Below are 20,985 nucleotides of genomic sequence, written 5' to 3'. Positions count from 1 at the left end.
ATTCTCAGCCTTAATTTCATTAATGAACTCTAGTTAAACAGAAAAGAAACACATTCCTTATGAATGAATTCATTGTTTTGCATAGGGAAGCTATCTACACTATCCAGTATAACATCCGTTCATTCATGAATGTCAAACACTGGCCGTGGATGAAAATGTTTTTCAAGATCAAGCCTCTTCTGAAGAGTGCACAAGCTGAAAAGGACATGCAAAACATGAAGGAGGAGATCAAGAAGCTTAATGAAGCTTTTTCCAAATCTGAAGCAAGAAGAAAAGAGTTAGAAGAGAACATGGTTAGCCTTCTGCAGCAAAAGAATGACCTACAAACGCAAGTACAAGCGGTATGTAAACTATTACTTCACAAAACACTACATTGCTTTTTAAAAAATTAAATAGAACTGAAGCTACATTTTTTGCTTACTTTTCAGGAAATTGAAAGTTTAGCAGACGCTGAAGAAAGATGTGACCAGCTGATCAAAAACAAAATTCAACTTGAAGCTAAGGTCAAAGAGGCAAACGAGAGGCTCGAGGACGAAGAGGAGATAAATGCTGAGATTACAGCCAAGAAAAGGAAGCTTGAAGATGAGTCCGCACAGCTAAAAATAGAAATTGACGACTTGCAGCTCTCATTAGCTAAAGTAGAAAAGGATTTACATGCCACCGAAAACAAAGTATGCATCATCATCTTCCTTTCTAATATTATGCTTTAGCTTATTTTATTGTCAATCCTTTAAATACAAAAAAAACTGTGTTTACACTAAATGTTGAAATTGTTTTACTATGTACCCTGTTCACACAAGTCTTTTTTTCAGTGCATAGCAACGTTCTGTGGAAAGTACTTAATTCCTGTCCTGAATCCTACTTCTTTGGAAATATTGCTTACATACACTTGGCATTTTGAAGAATTAGGTTTTTAGAACCTGTTCATTTTGAAACCTTTAGTGGTGTTAGAGAGCCAGTAAACTCTTAAATGAATGCTGCCTTTTAAATATTAATTAGTGAGTGAAACAACTAGAAATAAGGCAATATTTAAATTTGAAAGAATTTGAAGAAGCTCTATATTTGATCTGTTCGGCATGACGTATGAAGGAGTGAATGTACTGGAGAAGATACATGGATAAATAGTTTGAATTGAGGAAAAACCACCAAGGTATGTAATCAAAGTATTGTTAAATAATACTGCATTTAGCAGTTTCCAGAGATTGTTCTGAAATGATTGAGGGAATATTGTAAGACCTTCTGACTGATCCAGGCAGACCCTATCTGTAAAACAAAAAAACACCCAAACAAAGAACTGCAGATGCTGGAAATCTGAAATGAAAATGGTAACGGCCTGGAGAAATTTAGCAGGTTTGTAGCAATTTGCATAGAAAGCAAAGTCAGCTTTTTGGGTCCAGTGACCCTCCTTCTTCTAAATGAAAATTTCTTCAGAATATAAATTTGAAGTTTGAAATTTTGCACAACTTGAACAATTAGCCTACTTTAATGAATAACCTGTCAAATGAAATGCTGTTGTGTTCAAAGAGCCCCATTACAACATTTGAGCGCATGCAGGCTGGTGTCAGCTCCTGAATTATGCCTGTGTTTTCTCTACTTTCTGTCACGCCTGCCATCCCCACATCCAAACCCTCAAGCTCCTTCAGGTAAAAATCCTGTCCACTGAGTATCTCTGCTGTTGATGATAAGTTATTAGATTTTGAGAGAACAGACCACCCTAGTTACTTCTAGCCAAGCTCTTTGGTTGAACATAATATGATACTCCAGTGGGGCAGCCAAAACTTAAATCTTTACCTTCTGGTCTAAAAGCAGGGTCACTACACCAGCACTGCAGGAGAATATGCCTGGAGCACTCTTAGTCAGTTACAGATGAGGGAAGTGCTAATTTCCCTTTGATGCTTTTACTGTCCCTGGGTCTCAGGAACTTCAAAAACTTGATAGCGTGATGCAATTGATGTATTGATGAACAGCAAACCAATAGCTGTTATAGATCTCAAATCTGTGGGGTTTGGAAAATACAAGCGACCCGTAATGAAATGTTATGACTGTAAACTTCAACAGCCTGTACTATTAGGACTGCAGAGCATATTTCCTACAGTACTTTCTTGAGGAGTGGCCCAAAGACATGGAAGTGTTTGACAATAATCCACTGGATCTAAAAAGTGGCAGTTAAGCCTGGATTGCTTACAATATAATGAAACATCATCAGCTTGATGCTTCTGCCATCTACAGGCAATTCTTCCAGCTCATGAGAGTGCTAGAGCTTCACTACTGTTCTGCACAAAACTGAGCAGAGAAAGTATAAGGTAAGGAAAGTTAAAACAGGTGATAAATTTAGATGGCACTTGCTCACATCTACAAAACATGTAAACCAAAAGGAAAGGAGCAAATGGTGACTCAGTGGTTAGTACTGCTGCTTCACAGCGCCAGGGACCCTGTTCAATTCCCACCTTGGGTGACTGTCTGTGTGGGTTTCCTCTGGATGCTCTAGTTTCCTCCCACAATCCAGGTGAAGGATTGTCTACAGGCCAGGTGAATTGGCCATGCTAAGTTGCCCTTAATGTTAGGTGCATTAGGATGGGGGAATAGGTCAGGGTGGGTTGCTTTTTGGAGGGTCGGTGTGGACTTGTTGGGCTGAAGGGCCTACTTCCATACTGTAGGGTGTCTAATTTAACTAAATAATATATGGCAGTATTTTCAATTAGAAAGAGAAATATGTTGGAGAGACAAACTTTTGTCTTCAAAACCCTTTTATGGTATTTATACATTTACTATGAGAGCTTCTAGTACAGATATGTGGTAAGTAGAATTTAGTCTAAGGTATGCGTAGTGTTCAATCAGTCACCACAAAGCAAGTTAAGACTCAATTTCAAATCAAGCTACCAAAATGGAAGATAATGACTGTGTAAACATATATGCCTGCACTATACTGTACATTTGCTGGCTCTTCAGCGTGTGCATTTTTGAATCTACGATCTGGCTTGTGTGGAAATTGGAAAGGTGTATGTCCTGTGGCCAGCCATTAAGCCAGCCACTAAGAAATCATTGAAAATTTTAACCATTTCAATTTCCCCTTTTAGAAACCATATGAACTGCTACTCCTCATGGGTAACTGGAATTTTAACAATGCTATGATTAAGAAGATTTGACAAACAACAGAACTTGCCCTGAGAAATAATTTTATTTATTGTGAACTGTTGTTATGACTTTAAACTCATTTTTTTTCAATCTTAAATTTGTTTTGGAATTTCTTTTAAACCTGAAACATTGACAACGTTCTAATCCCTAACTTGCTTTATGTGAAAAAAACAAGAATTTCAATGTCTTTTATTTTCTTCTTGGAATCTTAAAAAAAACTTGTTATTGCACAGACAGCCTGGCAATATCATGCCTGTGACTCAAAACTCCGAATGTCTGGTAAAGAATATACTGTATTACAATCAGGTGCAGTTCCATTGTAGAAGGACAGATGAAATTCTCACCAGAGAGACTGTCAGATCTCTTCATGACACTCACTTTGTAGTTGGCAGAGTACATGCTCCAGACTATTGTGTATTCTTTTTTTCTTGCTTTGCGCACAGGTTAAGAACCTAACAGAAGAACTTTCAGCCCATGAGGAATCAATTGTTAAGTTGACAAAAGAGAAGAAAGCCTTGCAAGAGGCCCACCAACAGATCTTAGATGATCTCCAAGCCGAAGAAGACAAAGTCAACAGTTTGACCAAAACAAAGGCGAAACTGGAGCAACAAATTGACGATGTAAATATTCACAAAACAAGTACAACATCAGTCCATTGTTTGATTTTCACAAATCAAATATTCTGTTTGTGATGCTTTTTGATGCCCATTTTCTTTCAAAGCTTGAAGGGTCTCTAGAGCAAGAGAAAAGGCTTCGCTTGGACCTTGAAAGAAGCAAGAGAAAACTGGAAAGTGATCTGAAACTTGCTCAGGATTCCCTAATGGATTTGGAAAACGACAAACAGCAAATGGAAGAACGATTTAAAAAGTGAGAAACATTTGCATGAGTCCTCAAGGAATAGCTGGATTGTAAAGACTATCCACAAAGCTGTTCAGTAATCAAATGACCGTTAATTTGGCAGCCAATGACAGTTTAAAATGAATGATTAGGAATTAGAAGTTTGTAAGCTATCCATCCAAGTCATCGTAATAACACTGTAAAGGAATGTCCATTACCTCAATCAAGAAGTTGCACACATAAATTGGCAATAGGATTAATATGTTTATGTTGCCTTTCATAAATGTAGATAGATTTTCAGTGGAGTAGCTTCAAAATTGATGCCCTGTTTCTCCACCCACTTATTCTGAATGTTCTTGAACAGGAAAGAATTTGAAATCAACCAACTTCAAAGCAAAATCGAAGATGAACAAAACCTAACCATTCAGTTGCAAAAGAAAATAAAAGAACTTCAGGTAAACTGAATGTGTGAATTAGTGATAACATTTCACTGGATAATTTTTTTATTGATTCATGGGATGTGGCCATTTCTGGCTAGGCCAGCATTTATTGCTCATTCTTAACTGCCCAGAGGGCAGTTAACACAGCCCAGAGGGCAGTTAAGAGGCAACCACTTTGCTCTGAGTCTGCAGTTACATGTAGACCAGATCAGGTAAGGATGACAGTTTCCTTCCCCTAAAGGATATTAGTGAACCAGATGGGTTTTTCCTGACAATTGATACAATTAGATTCTTAATTCAACTCAAATCACCATCTGCTGTGGTAGGATTTGTACCCGGATCCCCAGAACATTAGCTGAGTTTCCAGATTAAGCATCTAAGTAATAATACCACAAGGCCATTGCCTCCTCTTAGCTTAAGCCTCAGAATACTAGTTACATTGTTCACATTTCTAGGCTCATGTTGAAGATCTTGAGGAGGAGATTGAAGCTGAACGTACAGCTCGTGCTAAAATCGAGAAGCAGAGTTCTGACTATGCCCGCGAACTGGAGGAAATCAGTGACAGACTGGAAGAGGCGGGTGGCGCGTCAGCTGCACAGATCGAAATGAACAAGAAACGGGAAGCGGAGTTTCAGAAACTACGCCGCGAGCTGCAAGAAGCAACCCTCCAGCATGAAGCCACAGCTGCTGCTCTTCGCAAGAAGCAGGCTGATAGTGTGGCTGAACTTGGGGAACAAATCGACAACCTGCAACGTGTGAAACAGAAGCTGGAGAAGGAAAAGAGTGAGCTGAAGATGGAGATTGATGACCTGGCCAGCAATGTAGAATCTGTGTCTAGGTCAAAAGTAAGTCCAAGTGAATGAATATTGTTTCTTTTACAGAAAATGGAATCTGATGTATTCACGCAAAGTCATGTCTCCAAAGCCTTGGCATTTGCTATTTGACTGTCACACAATTCAAAGTATGCCAAAATTCTATAAAATAGACAAAGATAGCTAGTCATTTCAAGCTTTTTTTTAAAAAGCTGACTCTGGCTTCTGATGAAGCAGAACTGGATATTTACTGGAACATAATGAACAATATCAGTTTTTTTCATTATGTTCGACTGGACTTCAAGATATATTGAAGTAGGTGAGTTCCACACAGAGCAGCAGCTTTTCTCTCCAGGGTGAAAGTAGGTGCCTGGACTGCTTCTGGCACCTGAACCCTGTCCTGCTCCCCAACCCCACCCAAATTCCCCGTTGCCCAGGATACTAATGGAGATTCTCACAAGTGTCCCCATTAATTGGTGCAGTCAGGTTCCCTGGCTGCTTTTCTGGCTCTCCAGTCCACCAGGCCTATGGCAAGGACTTCCATTTGAGAAGAGCAGCAGGCTGTGTTGGCAGCTAAGGAGCAGGGAATGGACTATGAACTCAATTTCAATGCAATAAAAAAGACTGATTCTTGGAGCCAGGCCCCCACCTTGTTGGTACCTACTGGCTGCTTTTTCACTCAGGCAGCAGGAAAGATTTTCAGGCCTGCTTGCTGTTCATAGAGTTCTCTAGCATGGAGACAGGCCTTATGGCCCAGACTGGTCCATGCCGACTAAAATGTCCATCAATGCTAACCCCTTTCCCTGCACTTGGCTCATATCCTTCTAAACTTTTTCTATTCACGTATTTGTCCAAATGCCATTTAAATGATGTTAATTTAACCGCCTCAATCACTTCCACTGGCTGCTCATTCCATATGTGTACCACCCTCTTTGTAAAAAATTACCCCTCAGGTTCCCTTTTATTATTTCCCCCCTAACCTTAAACCAATGCCCTCTAGTTCTCGAGTCCCCAACTCTGGGTAAAAGACTGAGTGCATTTACCCTATCCAAGCTTCTCATGACCTCATACACTTCTACTAGATCTGCAGCCACTCTCCAATGCTCTGAAGGGTTTTCTAGGGTGTTCTTCAGGGTGTCCACCTCCCGCCCAATAACTGGCCAGCAGCATCACTGCAATTTAATTCAATTCAATAAGGCTTTTATTGAAGATAATCAGCTACCTGTCTTACTGTCAGGGGTGGGTGTAAGGGCATCCCTTACCTGTCCTGGTACCACATTTGCTCAAAGCTCCATGCTCTGGCACATTGACCAAACTGATTTTGCAAGACCCATCCATCTCTATTCCTGGGCGCAACGAGACCTCACAATGCTGCTTAGATATTAGCATGGCATTTAAACATCACAAACCTAGCTCTAGGTCTTGATGACCATTTTGCAATACCACGGGCAAAATCCATTCTGAATGACACTGGATGTAGTCATATGATTAAAGGCCCAGTGAAGAGAAAACCATAGCAAAGGACGAGTTTGGTACCATGTGAATGTAGCAGTGATGTGCTATTACCTCAGTTAATTCAAAGTACACTTTAGAATACAATGATCTTTAAGGAACTTTTTTTTATATTTCCAAAAAAAGGCCAACCTTGAAAAAACATGTCGAGTCCAGGAGGATCAGATAAATGAACTGAAGGCAAAGAATAATGAATATTCACGTTCCATCAATGATATGATGGCTCAAACATCACGGTTAAGCACGGAAAATGGTGAGTTGTTGTAGTGTTAACTGTGTGAATTGAACAAAAAGAGTACTATATTCTCATATTTCGAACCTGTTTTTAAAACAATACTAACCATGTGAAAGATTCGTATTTCAGCACGCTGACTGACAACTAATCAGAAAATACTCTTGAAATCGAAAGATGTAGATTTTCTTAAATTTTCTCAAAGGTGAAATGTCCAGACAACTGGAAGAAAAGGAGAATATGATATCCCAACTTACCAGGAATAAGCAGGGATTTATTCATCAAGTGGAAGAACTGAAGAGGCAACTTGAAGAAGAAACTAAGGTAATACTGTATATCTTAAATGTAAATATAGTTATAATTTCTCTAGCAAGTTATAATATATAAGTATTTATAGTTATAATTTCTCTTAGAGTAAGATATACATTTGTAAAGAATTAGGGCTATCAATCTAATTAAAATTCACAGCCAAAGACCTTTATAAGAAACTCTGTACCTTCATTTTTTTAGGAACCAAAGGATATCAAAGATTGTGTAAACTGAGCAGGTACCCACTTCTGGTGCGAACAAACCCAGATGTAATTTTGTTATGATTGTTAATTCATGTTGCAATGAACAGTCACTGGAGGTACACAGATTATAATCCTAATTGGTATGTAAAGCAGATTTTGGACCAACTGCCATATTGAACTTCAGCTAACATCATCTTTTAAACTCAAACAATTGAAATTGTTTAGCAGCAGGAAATAGCCAACATCAATCACATTCAGAAGATTCATTAAATATTTTTACAATGTAGAAATTAGGTCAGTCAGCCCATTAGGTCCACATTGATCCTCTGAAAAGCATTTCACCCAGACTCACCCCTCCACCCTATCCTTGGAACCCTGCATTTCCTGTAGCTAACCCACCTAGCCTAGACACTGTGAACAATTTATCATGGCCAATCCACCTAAGCTGCACATCTTTGGACGATGGGAGGAGACTGGAGTACCCGGAGGAAATCCACACAGACGCGGGGAGAATGTGCAAACGCCACATAGACAGTCACCTGAGATTGAAATCGAACCAGGTCCCTGTGGCTAGTTGATGTTTGATACCTACTATTTCTTGCTTTGATTGTTGAAACATTTGTGGTTTCAAGAAATATTTAAATGTGTTAATGTCTACTGAAATTGGTGAGGTGCATGCTGTAGAACTTCATAGAATCCCTACAGTGTGGAAACAGGCCCTTCAGCTCAACAAGTCCACACCCTCACTTTGAAGAGTAACCCACCCAGACCCATTCCCCTATCCTATTATCCCATATTTGCCCCTGACTAAAGCACCTAACCGACACATCCCTGAACACTATAGGCAATTTAGCATGGCCAATTCACCTAACCTGCATGTCTTTGGATTATGGGAGGAAACCCACGCAGACGCAGGGAGAATGTGCAAACTCTACACAAACAGTCGCCCGAAGCTGGAATCAAACCCAGGTCCCTGGCACTGTGAGGCAGCAGCACTAACCACTGAGCCACCATGGAATGGTAAGTGCCCTAGAAAAATATCCTTCCACATGACTGTTTTTCCCTGGAGCGTCGGAGGCTGAGGGGTGACCTTATAGAAGTTTACAAAATTATGAGGGGCATGGATAGGATAAATAGACAAAGTTTTTTCCCCGGGGTCGGGGAGTCCAGAATTAGAGGGCATAGGTTTAGGGTGAGAGGGGAAAGATATAAAAGAGACCTAAGGGGCAACTTTTTCACTCAGAGGGTGGTACGTGTATGGAATGAGCTGGCAGAGGAAGTGGGGGAGGTTGGTACAATTGCAACATTTAAGTGGCATTTGGATGGGTATATGGATAGGAAGGGTTTGGAGAGATAGGGGCTGGGTGCTGGCTGGTGGGACTAGATTGGGTTGGGTATCTGGTCAGCATGGACAGGTTGGACAGAAGGGTCTGTTTCCATACTGTACATCTCTATGACTCTGAGTGTCAAGCAATAGAAATCTACAAAAAAAGGCAGTGTGGGAAATCATGTCTCACAAACTTGACTGAGTTTTTTGAAGAAGTAACAAAGAAGATTGAGGGCAGAGCAGTAGATGTGATCTATATGGACTTAAGTAAGGCATTCGACAAGGTTCCCCATGGGAGACTGATTAGCAAGGTTAGATCTCACGGAATACAGAGGGAACTAGTAATTTGTTTACAGAACTGGTTCAAAGGTAGAAGACAGAGGGTGGTGGTGGAGGGTGGTTTTTCAGACTGGAGGCCTGTGACCAGTGGAGTACCATAAGAATCGGTGCTGGGCCCTCTACTTTTGTCATTTACATAAATGATTTGGATGCGAGCATAGAGATACAGTTAGTAAGTTTGCAGATGACACCAAAATTGGAGGTGTAGTGGACAGCGAAGAGGGTTACCTCAGATTACCACAGGATCTGGACCAGATGGGCCAATGGGCTGAGAAGTGGCAGATGGAGTTTAATTCAGATAAATGCGAGGTGCTGCATTTTGGGAAAGCAAATCTTAGCAGGACTTATACACTTAATGGTAAGGTCCTAGGGAGTGTTGCTGAACAAAGAGACCTTGGAGTGCAGGTTCATAGCTCCTTGAAAGTAGAGTCGCAGGTAGATAGGATAGTGAAGAAGGTGTTTGGTATGCTTTCCTTTATTGGTCAGAATATCGAGTGCAGGAGTTGGGAGGTCATGTTGCAGCTGTACAGGACATTGGTTAGGCCACTGTTGGAATATTGTATGCAATTCTGGTCTCCTTCCTATCGGAAAGATATTGTGAAACTTGAAAGGGTTCAGAAAAGATTTACATGGATGTTGCCAGGGTTGGAGGATTTGAGCTATAGGGAGAGGCTGAACAGGCTGGGGCTGTTTTCCCTGGAGCATCGGAGGCTGGGGTGTGACCTTGTAGAGGTTTACAAAATTATGAGGGGCATGGATAGGATAAATAGACAAAGTCTTTTCCCTGGGATCGGGGAGTCCAGAACTAGAAGGCATAGGTTTAGGGTGAGAGGGGAAAGATATAAAAGAGACCTAAGTGGCAACTATTTCACGCAGAGGGTGGTACGTATATGGAATGAGCTGCCAGAGGATGTGGTGGAGGCTGGTACAATTGCAACATTTAAGAGGTATTTGGATGGGTATATGGATAGGAAGGGTTTGGAGGGTTATGGGCTGAGTGCTGGCAGGTGGGACTAGATTGGGTTGGCATATCTGGTCGGCATGGACAGGTTGGACCGAAGGGTCTGTTTCCATGCTGTACATCTCTATGATTCTATGACTCTAAATACATGGACATCCTGTCCCTCAGGATTCCCTCCAACAACTTGCCCACCACTGACGTCAGGCTCACTGGTCTATAGTTCCCTGATAGCTTGAAACTCCAGGGTGAGGCACAGAACTGAAGGGAGAGGCAAAGGCCAGGGTGGGACCTCCACTGACAAACACCTTGACAGTCAGTGGTAATGTGTGCCCACTGCGCTAGGGTAGAGGCCCTGTTCCAGGAGGTTCGACACGTCAGTTGCAAGCTGAACAATCTAAAACACTGGTTCTTTGTGCAGAGAGTTGATCCTATCCCTGTAGCCCCTGTGTTGGTCCCACATCTCTTTGGAGCCAAATCTCTATGTCTGTCAGATCCATTCTAGTGGACTAAGATGGAGCTGAGCAGAAGGCAGCTCCTGCTGGTGCTGTTCCTGCTCCTGATGACTGTTGGTGTTCTCATTAGGGGTCTAAGCTAGACCTATGTAAGTTATCGGATTTGCTACTGTGAAGACATGACAGCAGGAAAGTGCAGTCCGAGGTATGTGAAGTCCAAGAAAAGTGTATGTTTCCCTTTGTTTTTAATTCATTTATATGCTGTGGGCATTGCTGACTGGGCCAGCATTCATTGCCCATCCCAGTTGCCGTTAAAGTGGTGAGCTGCCTTCTTGACCTGCTGCAGTTCATTTGGTGCAGGTAAACCTGCAATGCCAATAGGGAGAGAGTTCCAGGGTTTTGACCCAGTGTTGCTGAAGGAACAGCAATGTATTTCCAGGAAGATGGGGATCACTTGTCAATTGCTTCTCAAAAGAGATGCGATGAACAGGAGCCTTTATCCTATTTTACAGCTGGTCAATTTCACTGCTCGAAGACCTTCCAGCCTGTTGATTTCACTGAAGAAACTCAACCACAGCTTGGGAAACCAGCATATAGTTCTTAAAGCCAGAATGCTGGACTAAGTACTGAAATAAATTGCCTCTTTGAATATTGCTTTTACTTGATTGCTTCATGGGTGCTCCCTGTTCGCCTGCAAAGCTGCTGTTAAGATTGGAAGTATGACTTGAGGGGATCATGAATTGATGTCAACATTAGGGGGGATTTGATGCCCACTGTGCCTGAATCTCCCTTCTCTTTGGTGGTTAAAATTCTGCCCAATCAGTTGTTTGTAATAATGCTTTTGGATGCCAAAACATAAGGCAAAAGGATAAAATAAAAAGTTCTGCCTGATTCACATTTCTTACGTTTCTTGATTTTCCACCACTGCCCTGGTAGGTTTGCAGTTCATGTGTTTCTAAAAGGAAGAAGGTGCACAGGTACGACTCGTATGCAAGTGGGCAGCACGGTGGCTCAGTGGTTAGCACTGCTGCCTCACCACACCAGGGACCTGGGTTTGATTTCTGCCTCAGGGAACTGTCTGTGTGGAGTTTGCACATTCTCCCTGTGTCTGTGCGGGTTTCCTCCGGGTGCTCTGGTTTCCTCCCATAATCCGAAGATGTGCAGGCCAGGTGAATTGGCCAGTGCTAAGTATGTGAGCAAAAAATTACTTAACTATTATAATTTAATAATCCAATTATTAAATTGCTGTTGGATCCACTTTGATCAATATTCTTTGTTTATTAACCGCCTATCATTAAGGCATCACTTGAACAATCAGAAGAAATGTTGCTTTGAATTCAGTTAAATATTTGAGGGTAAGCTGAAACTATAAATATGAGGTATCAGTCATGATTGATAGGAATTATTGGCAAATAAGTGATGGAAATTGGGTCTGTCGAGTACTGCATGAGAACAGTGTTGCAGAGGTGGGATACGGCATTTGAACCATTCATGTAAGGCCATTGAACTTCAGGTAGCACTGCATCCAGGCCCTGGAGCTAAAACCCCTGTAATTGATTACCACACCTATTTGATCACACTGCCTTCACAAAATTTGCTAGCCTTCCTAGCCCTTTTGGATATTTGACATTTCTCCTTTTCACCACTTACCTGACTAAAGCCTCCAGTGCATAATCTGTAGATCTTGCCGGCTGTGTGTCCCATGTTGTACCATTCCTCTGTCTTTCCCAGGTTAGAATCAGTTGTCAAATAACTTGAAGCACCTGAACCTTAAGAGGTAGGCTATCTGTAACTCAGGTGAAATACCCAAGATTTTAGCTGGAGTAGGGAATCTGAAATCACTTAAATAAATAATTAGCCAAAGGTTTGCGAAGCCTCCATCAGAGTTGATGGACACTCGGTATTCTGAATACTGATCTCTGAACCTGTTTTTTGACCTTATGTGGCTGTTGCTTTTTCAAATCATTTTACTTTACAGTTTACAAGATCAATAGAGGGCAATTGTGTTTTTAAGAGGCACATACACATTCCAATTTTCTAATAACTTGGGTCTACAGTTAATTTGACAGAGTGCCAATAGAGGCAATATACAGCTGTCAATTTTTAACAAAGCAAGCACTGTTCATGTGTGAGATAACGTGTCAATAAGATATTGCAAATCACTTCAAGTTTGCTTTGGCTTGTAAAAACTCTGCCATATTAACACTCTTTTATTTGATCTCTTAAATAGAAGATTTGGTGACATTCCTGATCTTTCTTTCTTCTTGTGTTATATATGAAAAGGCTAAGAATGCCTTGGCACATGCTCTGCAATCTGCCCGCCATGACTGTGATTTGCTCCGTGAACAATATGAAGAGGAACAGGAAGCAAAGGCTGAGCTCCAGCGGGGCATGTCCAAGGCCAACAGTGAAGTTGCTCAGTGGAGAACAAAATATGAAACTGATGCAATCCAGCGCACAGAGGAACTGGAAGAGGCCAAGTGCGTACATCTGCTATATCAATATGGTGGCTCAGTGGTTAGCATTGTTGTCTCACAGTGCTAGGGACCTGGTTTGATCCCAACTTCAGGTGACTCTGCGGAGTTTTCACATTCTCCCCATAACTGTGTGGGTTTCCTCCCATAGTCCAAAGTTAGGTGGATTGGCCATACTAAATTGTGCAGGCTAGGTGGATTAGTCATGGGAAATGCAGGTTTATAGGGATAGACTAGGGGGGAATTTGGTGGGCGAGATGGGCCAAATGGCTTGCTTCCACACTGTAGGGATTCTATGATGTATGCATACATTTTCATCATTTGAGCATACATTAAGGAAGCAGTTCAGAGAAGATTCACTAGATTAATTCCAGAGGTGAAAGGCATGACATATGAAGAATGATTGAGCAGTTTAGACCTGGACTTGCTAGAGTTTAGAAGGACGTGAAGAGGACTAATTGAGGTCGACAAGATGATAAAAGGGAGTTACAAATTATTGACATAGAGGAGATATTTCTCCCTGTGGGACAATCCAGAGCGAGAGGTCAGTTTTAGGCTATGGGGTGGCAGATTTCAAACAGAGGAGCAATTACTTCTCTGGAAGGGTCATGAATCTGTGGAATTCACTACCCCAGAGTACGGTGGATACTGGGACACTGAGTAAACATAAGAACGAGGTAGACAGATATTTAATTAGTAACAGGTTAAAGGGTTGTGGGGAGTGAGCAGGAAAGTGGAGTTGAGGCTGAAATGAGATCAGCTGTAATTGTATTGATGGTAGAGCAGCTTGAGATTTTGACTTGCTTACTCTTGCTCCTAGTTCTTATGTTCTTATGTTAAATGTTCTTGGATCTATTATTTTACTTTTGAGGAGGAGGATAATTCGCTTTTTTTATTTTAGGAAGAAACTAGCCCAACGACTGCAGGATGCAGAGGAGCAAGTTGAGGCAGCCAATGCCAAATGCGCTTCACTGGAAAAGACAAAACTGCGTTTGCAAGGAGAGGTGGAAGATCTAATGATCGATGTGGAGAGAGCTAATGCTGCTGCTGCTGCTCTTGACAAAAAACAGAGAAACTTTGACAAGGTGCATAGTAGTTTAAACAGAGCTTGCACTGTGCCAAACCGTACATGAAATATACTTGGAGCAGTGACCAAAGAAATAAAAACCTGTTTGTTCTTTTCATTATAGATCCTGGCAGAATGGAAACAAAAGTACGAGGAATGCCAGGCTGAGCTGGAGGCAGTGCAGAAAGAGTCTCGGTCTCTCAGCACTGAGTTGTTCAAGATGAAGAACGCTTACGAGGAATCTTTGGATCATCTTGAAACCCTGAAGAGGGAGAACAAGAACCTGCAACGTAAGTCTCCAAACAATTCAAGTCAGGAATATTTCAAATGGGGTTTTAGGGCTGCTGACCCATTCTGATGTCTAAAACTTTTTGTACAGAGGAGATTTCTGACCTCACTGAACAAGTTGGTGAATGTGGGAAGACAATTCATGAGCTGGATAAAGCAAAAAAGATCGCTGAACATGAAAAGACCGAACTTCAAAGTGCATTAGAGGAAGCAGAGGTAAACACTTTTTTAATACATCTAATATTGTAATTTATCTGGTGGTAAAAGACAGTTACAGATCCAAAAGAATACCTAATTATTATAATTTAATAACCTAATCATTAAGTAGATGCTGCATCCATTTTGATCAATATTCCTTGTATATTAACCACCTATCAATAAGGTATCACTTGAACATTCAGAGGAGCGGTTGCTTCGAATTCAGCTTGAATTGACTCAAATCAAGTCAGAGGTTGATAGAAAGATTGCTGAGAAAGATGAAGAAATTGAACAACTAAAGAGAAATCACCAAAGAACTGTCGAGGCACTGCAGAATACCCTAGATGCTGAAATAAGAAGCAGGAACGATGCCTTGAGACTCAAAAAGAAAATGGAAGGAGACTTGAATGAAATGGAGATTCAGTTGGGTCACGCAAACCGGCAGGCTGCAGAAGCACAGAAACATCTTCGGAACATACAAGGTGTGCTCAAGGTATGTGAAGTCGGTCGACGTTTTGCATTTGCATTGTCAAGTTTCCAACTGCATTTCCTCGTACAATTGAATACTTTACAATTCAGGAAACACAACTGCATCTGGATGAAGCTTTGAGAATTCAAGGCGACCTGAAGGAGCAGCTAAGCTCAGCAGAACGGAAATGCAATCTCCTACAAGCCGAACTTGGAGAGGTTACATTAGCTCTAGAGCAGTCAGACAGAGCTCGCAAAATTGCTGAACAAGAAATCTTTGATATCAGTGAACGGGTTCAGCTGCTTCATACTCAGGTAGCTCAAAACACAAGTCTTTAATGCCTATGTTGAAACATCTTATTTGATTAATAATACCAAATGTCATCTTTCTTACACCTTTTAGAACATTAGTCTTATCAACACCAAAAAGAAGCTTGAGACTGATATTTCTCAGCTTCAATCTGAGATGGAAGATGCTATTCAAGAATCAAGAAATGCTGAAGAGAAGGCCAAGAAGGCTATCACTGATGTAAGATTACCAAATTTTAATAACTAAAATAACTAATATATTTCTTTTAATGCATGAAATGGAATGTGACCCTTACTTCAAAGCAAATGGAATATAAAAGCAGGGAAATTTTGCTACAACTACACAAGGTAATAGTCAGACCACAGTTGGAATATTGTGAACAGTTTTAGGCCCCTTATCTAAACCAAAGATATGTTGGCATTGGAGGCAGTTCAGGGCAGTATAAAGAAAAAATTAGAACTGGCTGTTTAGGAATGGTATCAGGAATTACTGATTTCAGGAATTCACACTAAGAGTAATGGAAGTTTGGAGTTCTATACTTTAAAAGGTTGTTGAGGCTGGGAAACAGTCAATGTTGAGATTGATAGTTTTTTTGTTAGATGATTGTGTGTGGGTTATGGAACTAGCCATATATATGAATTTGATCTAAAATGGTAGGATAGGAATGGCCTAGTCTTGTTTTTTTTAATAAAAGGGATATGGATTTGTTGGCCATCTCTACTTGTCCTTGGAAAGGTAGTGATGAGCTGCCGTCTCAAACTGCTGCAATCCATTTGGTGTTGAAAAATTCAGTGTTAGGGAGGGAATTGCAGGATTTTCACCAAGCAACACTGAAGGAACAACAATACATTTCCAACTCAGGATGGCAGTGACTTACAGGGGAATGTGCAGATGCTGGTGTTCCCATATATTTGGTGCTATTATCTTTTTGGGTGGTTGTGGTTGTGGGTTTGGAAGGAGCTCCCAAAGGAGCCTAGGTGAATTTCTGCAGTGCATCTTACAGCAGCGGTGTTGGAATCGCTGAAAATTTTTTGGAAGTTGTGCTAATCAAGTGGACATCTTCTGTCCCATTTAATAGCATTTTTACATAATTACAGAAGTTTCACTTCATTTTCATTGTTTAAATCAGGCAGCAATGATGGCTGAGGAGTTGAAGAAGGAACAAGATACAAGTGCCCACCTTGAGAGAATGAAAAAGAACCTTGATCAAACCGTCAAGGATCTGCAATTCCGTCTGGAAGAGGCTGAGCAGTTAGCATTGAAAGGTGGAAAAAAACAGATGCAAAAACTAGAGACGAGGGTAAGCTGTGCAAACAGTACTCTAAGTTGAGGATTTCTCAGAGAACATTTGTCGCAAACACATAGCACAAATAATTGTTGACTTCCTAAAGTAAATAATTATGGTTAAATATCTTGTAGAATTTTTTAAAATGTCCAAAGTTTGTTAATTTTTGATACTAAAAGTGTTCTTATAACCATAAAAATGTATGGAAATAAAATTTAGAAAGAAACCAAGTGATCGAATATTCACTACTGGGTATGCTTAAAAGAAAACTTGAATTAAGTTGAAGTTGGTGTGAGTACAGTAGGAATTGGCCTATGGAATGAGACCCTTAGCATTTGACTTTAATGAACTCAGAAATCAGATATGATTGCTGAATCTTACTGCTGATGAACATCCACTTCATTCTTATGGGTAGACAAGTTTCAGCTTTGGGTATTTGTCCTCTCTATAAAATGTTAAAGAAAATAGCATCCTTAATATAGTGGTATTAGTTTGTAATGACCTCATATCAATGACTCTTCTTTAACATGGCAAATAGGAAAATGTAGTCTGTCTATTTAGTTCCATTGAATGGCATAAAAAGTCCAGCATGATGCAGAATCAGACACTTTTGAAAAGAAATTCATTCATGGGATTTGGGAATCACTGGCAGATCATCGTTTATTGTCCATTTCTTAGCGCTGTTGAGAAAGTGGTGATGAGCTGTATTCTTGAACCAATGCAGTCCAGGTCACATGGGTAGACCCATAATACTGCTAGGTACGAGTGTTTTTAAATCCACTCATAGGCTGTAGACAGTGCTGGCTGGGTCAGCATTTATAGCCGACTCCTAATTGGCCTTGAGAATGTGGTGATGGCTGCATTCTTGAACCACTGAAGTCTGTGTGTTATGCACTGTTAGGGGAGGAAGGTAAGAATTTCAACACAACAATTGATGCCACTGTTTATGAGGTGGATTCTATCTTTCTATTATTTCATTGAAAGTTATAATTTGGAATTGCAAATAAAGACATTTTCACCTTCGATAAGTAGTTTAATTATGAAAATTGGGGGTCACAAGCAATTGTTGCTACATTTGTTAGGTGTATCCCTGTGCTCTTCAGCCCCAACATTTTTGCCCATAAAATTGTAAATGCATGGTGTAATTTAAAAACCTGTTATTAATTCATTTGTGACCCATTCCTTGGTTCTTATGCATGGTGTAAGATTGTCCACGCCCATGAACAAATCAGAATTAAAAATGCTCAGGTGGTTTAAAGACACCTTATGAAGTTTGTAAATGTAATTATTACCCTCTGTGATATTATTATTCGAGAAACCCTATAACATTAAAATGTAGGTGACAAATATAGAGCCATACATAAGCATCCAAGTCCTTTGTCATTGCACCCCGGACAAAATGTGGCAAGGTTTAAACTTTGGAACAGGCATGTATATTATCAGGTACTGACCTTAGGATAGTAACTGCAGTAGGAAATCCAAAATTGTGTATTACCAAGCAATTTTGAAACTGTGATATTGTTTACATCTCTATGGCTCCAAAATATAGGAGCTGGAATGTCATGTTGCGGCTGTACAGGACATTGGTGAGGCCAATTTTGGAGTACTACACTTAATTCTGGTCTCCCTGCCATCGGAAAGACTTTGTTAAATTTGAAAGGATTCACAGCAGATTTAGATGTTGCTGGGATTGGAGAGTATGAGTTATAGGAAGAGGCTGAATAAGCTGCAGCTATTTTCCCCGGATCATTGAAGGCTAAGGGGGTGATCTGATAAAAGTTTATAAAATCATGAGGGGTATGGATGGGGCAAATAGCCAAGGTCTTTGTCCCAGGGTGGAGGGTCCAAAGCTAAAGGGCATAAGTTTAAGATGAAAGAGGAAAGATTTAAAGGGACCTAAGGGACAACCTTATGTAAGAATGAGCTGCTAGAGGAAATGGTGGAGGCTGGTACAATTACAACACTTAAAAGGTATCTGGATGGATATATTAATAATAAGGGTTTACAGGAATATAAGCCAAATGGGACTATACTAACAGGATATCTGGTCAGCACAGACGAGTTGGACCGAAGGGTCTGTTTCTGTGCAATGACTCTATGACTACATAACTTCAACGTGAAGCAACATTCAATTATTTATAGAACTAGAATGATCCAAGGAGAACTACAATTTTGAAATATTTATTGCTTTTATAGATACGTGAATTAGAGAATGAACTTGAGGCTGAACAAAAACGTGCAGCAGAGGCAATTAAAGGATCACGGAAATTTGAAAGGAGGATCAAAGAGATGACATTCCAGGTAAAGAATTAATAGTCAAAAATTTTAATAATTGTTACTCAAGAACTGAAAAAAAAGCAGAGATTTTCATTTCTTTTTATTTTTCTCAACCAGTCTGTGGAAGACCATAAAAATCTGAGCCGACTGCAGGATTTGGTGGACAAATTACAACTAAAAGTCAAGTCCTACAAAAGAAATGTTGAAGATGCTGTAAGTAAATAAATAATGCAAACTGTCATACATTTAAAGAGATTTTTACTTTTTCACTGTGACTTATGACATTTTCATTATTTGATTTGTGCAATTTTGTGGTTACAACACATCAGTTTTTGATACAGTTCTTAGGTACAATTTGAATCAAATAGAATTCTTTAATTTGGTGGGTCAGAAATATCTAATGATAGTAAAATTATTTGAAACCAGTTACTTTTGACACTAAAATGCACCTGCTATTGATATCATGCAAAAGACATTGGACTGCATTTTGCCTTCAATGCTGGTCAAGTGGCATCAGCCATTCATTAAGTTTGCACTGGCTCCTAGATTTTCTATGGTTTCTTTCATTGGAACTTGTCATTGAGCTAAGTTTCCCAAGTGGGGTCACGAGCTGAAGTTTTGGGGTCACATGTTCTGAGGCAGCAACGGCTGTCATGGGACTCTGACTGAGTTAGGATAACTGCACTCCCATTCTAACAGCTTCCCCCATCCTCACAGCCTGATAGCCTCCTACCTGCCACTCTTACAGTTCATACTGACAAGTGGTGTCAGCTTTCAAGCTTTGAAACAAAGTCATCATGTTTGGGAAGCACTACCTTAGCAACCCAAAACTAGGAAGCAACTTTATATCTCCTTAACCAATCAGGTTATAGAATTGCTAATGACCAAAATGTGTCAAGCTAGAATATTTAAAGCAATGTAAAATCATGTCCAGAAGATCAAAAAAAAAGGAAAATAAAGGTGGAATTAAGAGAGAGATAAATAAATAGAAAGCAAAGGTAAAAGATTACATTTATTTCTTTTTTAAAAGCTTTGACAATAACTAAAAGCTGAAGGAAAGAGATTCCACTTCTGGAAAGGTTAATTTTCAAAGACATCTATGTGCTATTCCATATGTTCACCTATATAGCAAGTCTCTGAGATACTGCTCTTGTTTAGCTTCTAGATAAAGATGGTAACTCTGTCAGCAATTTTTGGATCTCTGCACTTAACTGCATGTGTGCTGCTGTTAGAGGCTGTAGTCTGCTTTAATTCTTTTAAATGGCAAGCCAAATCTATTTGGTGCCATCAAGTACATGGAATGCAAATTTAATGTCAGCTTGGGGTTAGAGTCTGGAATAAACATTGTCACGTATTATTACCTATCCAGGAGGAGCAGGCCAATGTTCACATTTCCAAATTCAGAAGGACACAGCACGAGCTGGAGGAAGCAGAGGACCGTGCAGATATTGCTGAATCGCAGGTCAACAAACTGAGGGCTAAAAGCCGCATTATTACCACCAAGGTAAAAGACTGAGCTTAAGCCATTGTAGTTCTCAATTTCTGTCTGTTAATGAGACATCTGGTATTCGATGCCACAACTGACATTGTGTTGTCCAATTCTCTTTCACAGAAAGTACTGTACACTGCAGAATGAATATCAACTCACAGTTCAGCATCATAAAGAAGAAATGCACACAATGTGAATTTCTTAGCAAGTCTTGCTGTGGTCATTGTATCCTACAAAAAATAAGAGATTTCAAATTGTAGCGGGAAGTAGAGAAAAATAAAGCATGTATTGTATCCTCTGACAGTGGCATTCCTAATTGTAGCCAACACAAGTTATGGCATTTTTATCATTGGAAAATCCATAGAAGCATTCCCAAGGCAGCACATTGCATTTAGTAATATTAGTACATGTCACAATAAAATTATAAGTTTTAAGATTGGCAGTAAAGTTGGGTGTTGACTGGGTGAAGATGCAAACCTCATTACACTTTTCATGAGCTGGCTGTAGCTTTTAGAAGGTTAACTACTAAATCCATTGTGTTTGGCACCTAGTACACATGAGGAATTGAAAA

General features: G+C 40.1%; 1 protein-coding gene across 1 annotated transcript in view; it reads left to right on the top strand.

Annotated features, from left to right (window-relative positions):
• LOC122562026 (myosin heavy chain, skeletal muscle, adult-like) overlaps positions 1-20,549 on the top strand; it is a 39,655-nt gene extending 19,106 nt beyond the window's left edge. The window contains exons 20-38 of the mRNA XM_043714446.2: positions 86-341; positions 429-671; positions 3,579-3,755; positions 3,857-4,002; positions 4,337-4,427; positions 4,868-5,257; positions 6,863-6,989; positions 7,174-7,292; positions 12,843-13,039; positions 13,935-14,118; positions 14,224-14,389; positions 14,479-14,603; positions 14,770-15,078; positions 15,165-15,368; positions 15,457-15,582; positions 16,493-16,663; positions 18,845-18,949; positions 19,043-19,138; positions 20,295-20,549. Coding sequence (XP_043570381.2) covers positions 86-341; positions 429-671; positions 3,579-3,755; positions 3,857-4,002; positions 4,337-4,427; positions 4,868-5,257; positions 6,863-6,989; positions 7,174-7,292; positions 12,843-13,039; positions 13,935-14,118; positions 14,224-14,389; positions 14,479-14,603; positions 14,770-15,078; positions 15,165-15,368; positions 15,457-15,582; positions 16,493-16,663; positions 18,845-18,949; positions 19,043-19,138; positions 20,295-20,441 — 3,379 coding nt within the window. The 3' untranslated portion in view covers positions 20,442-20,549. The remainder of the gene's footprint in view (positions 1-85; positions 342-428; positions 672-3,578; positions 3,756-3,856; positions 4,003-4,336; positions 4,428-4,867; positions 5,258-6,862; positions 6,990-7,173; positions 7,293-12,842; positions 13,040-13,934; positions 14,119-14,223; positions 14,390-14,478; positions 14,604-14,769; positions 15,079-15,164; positions 15,369-15,456; positions 15,583-16,492; positions 16,664-18,844; positions 18,950-19,042; positions 19,139-20,294) is intronic.
• The last annotated feature ends 436 nt before the right edge of the window (positions 20,550-20,985 follow it).

The sequence above is a fragment of the Chiloscyllium plagiosum genome, unplaced genomic scaffold, assembly GCF_037043375.1.
Source record: "Chiloscyllium plagiosum isolate Xiang-an unplaced genomic scaffold, Cpla_swu_hap1 HiC_scaffold_25, whole genome shotgun sequence".
In the NCBI taxonomy this organism is placed as follows: domain Eukaryota; kingdom Metazoa; phylum Chordata; class Chondrichthyes; order Orectolobiformes; family Hemiscylliidae; genus Chiloscyllium; species Chiloscyllium plagiosum.
This window is presented reverse-complemented; position numbering and strand designations above follow the sequence as displayed.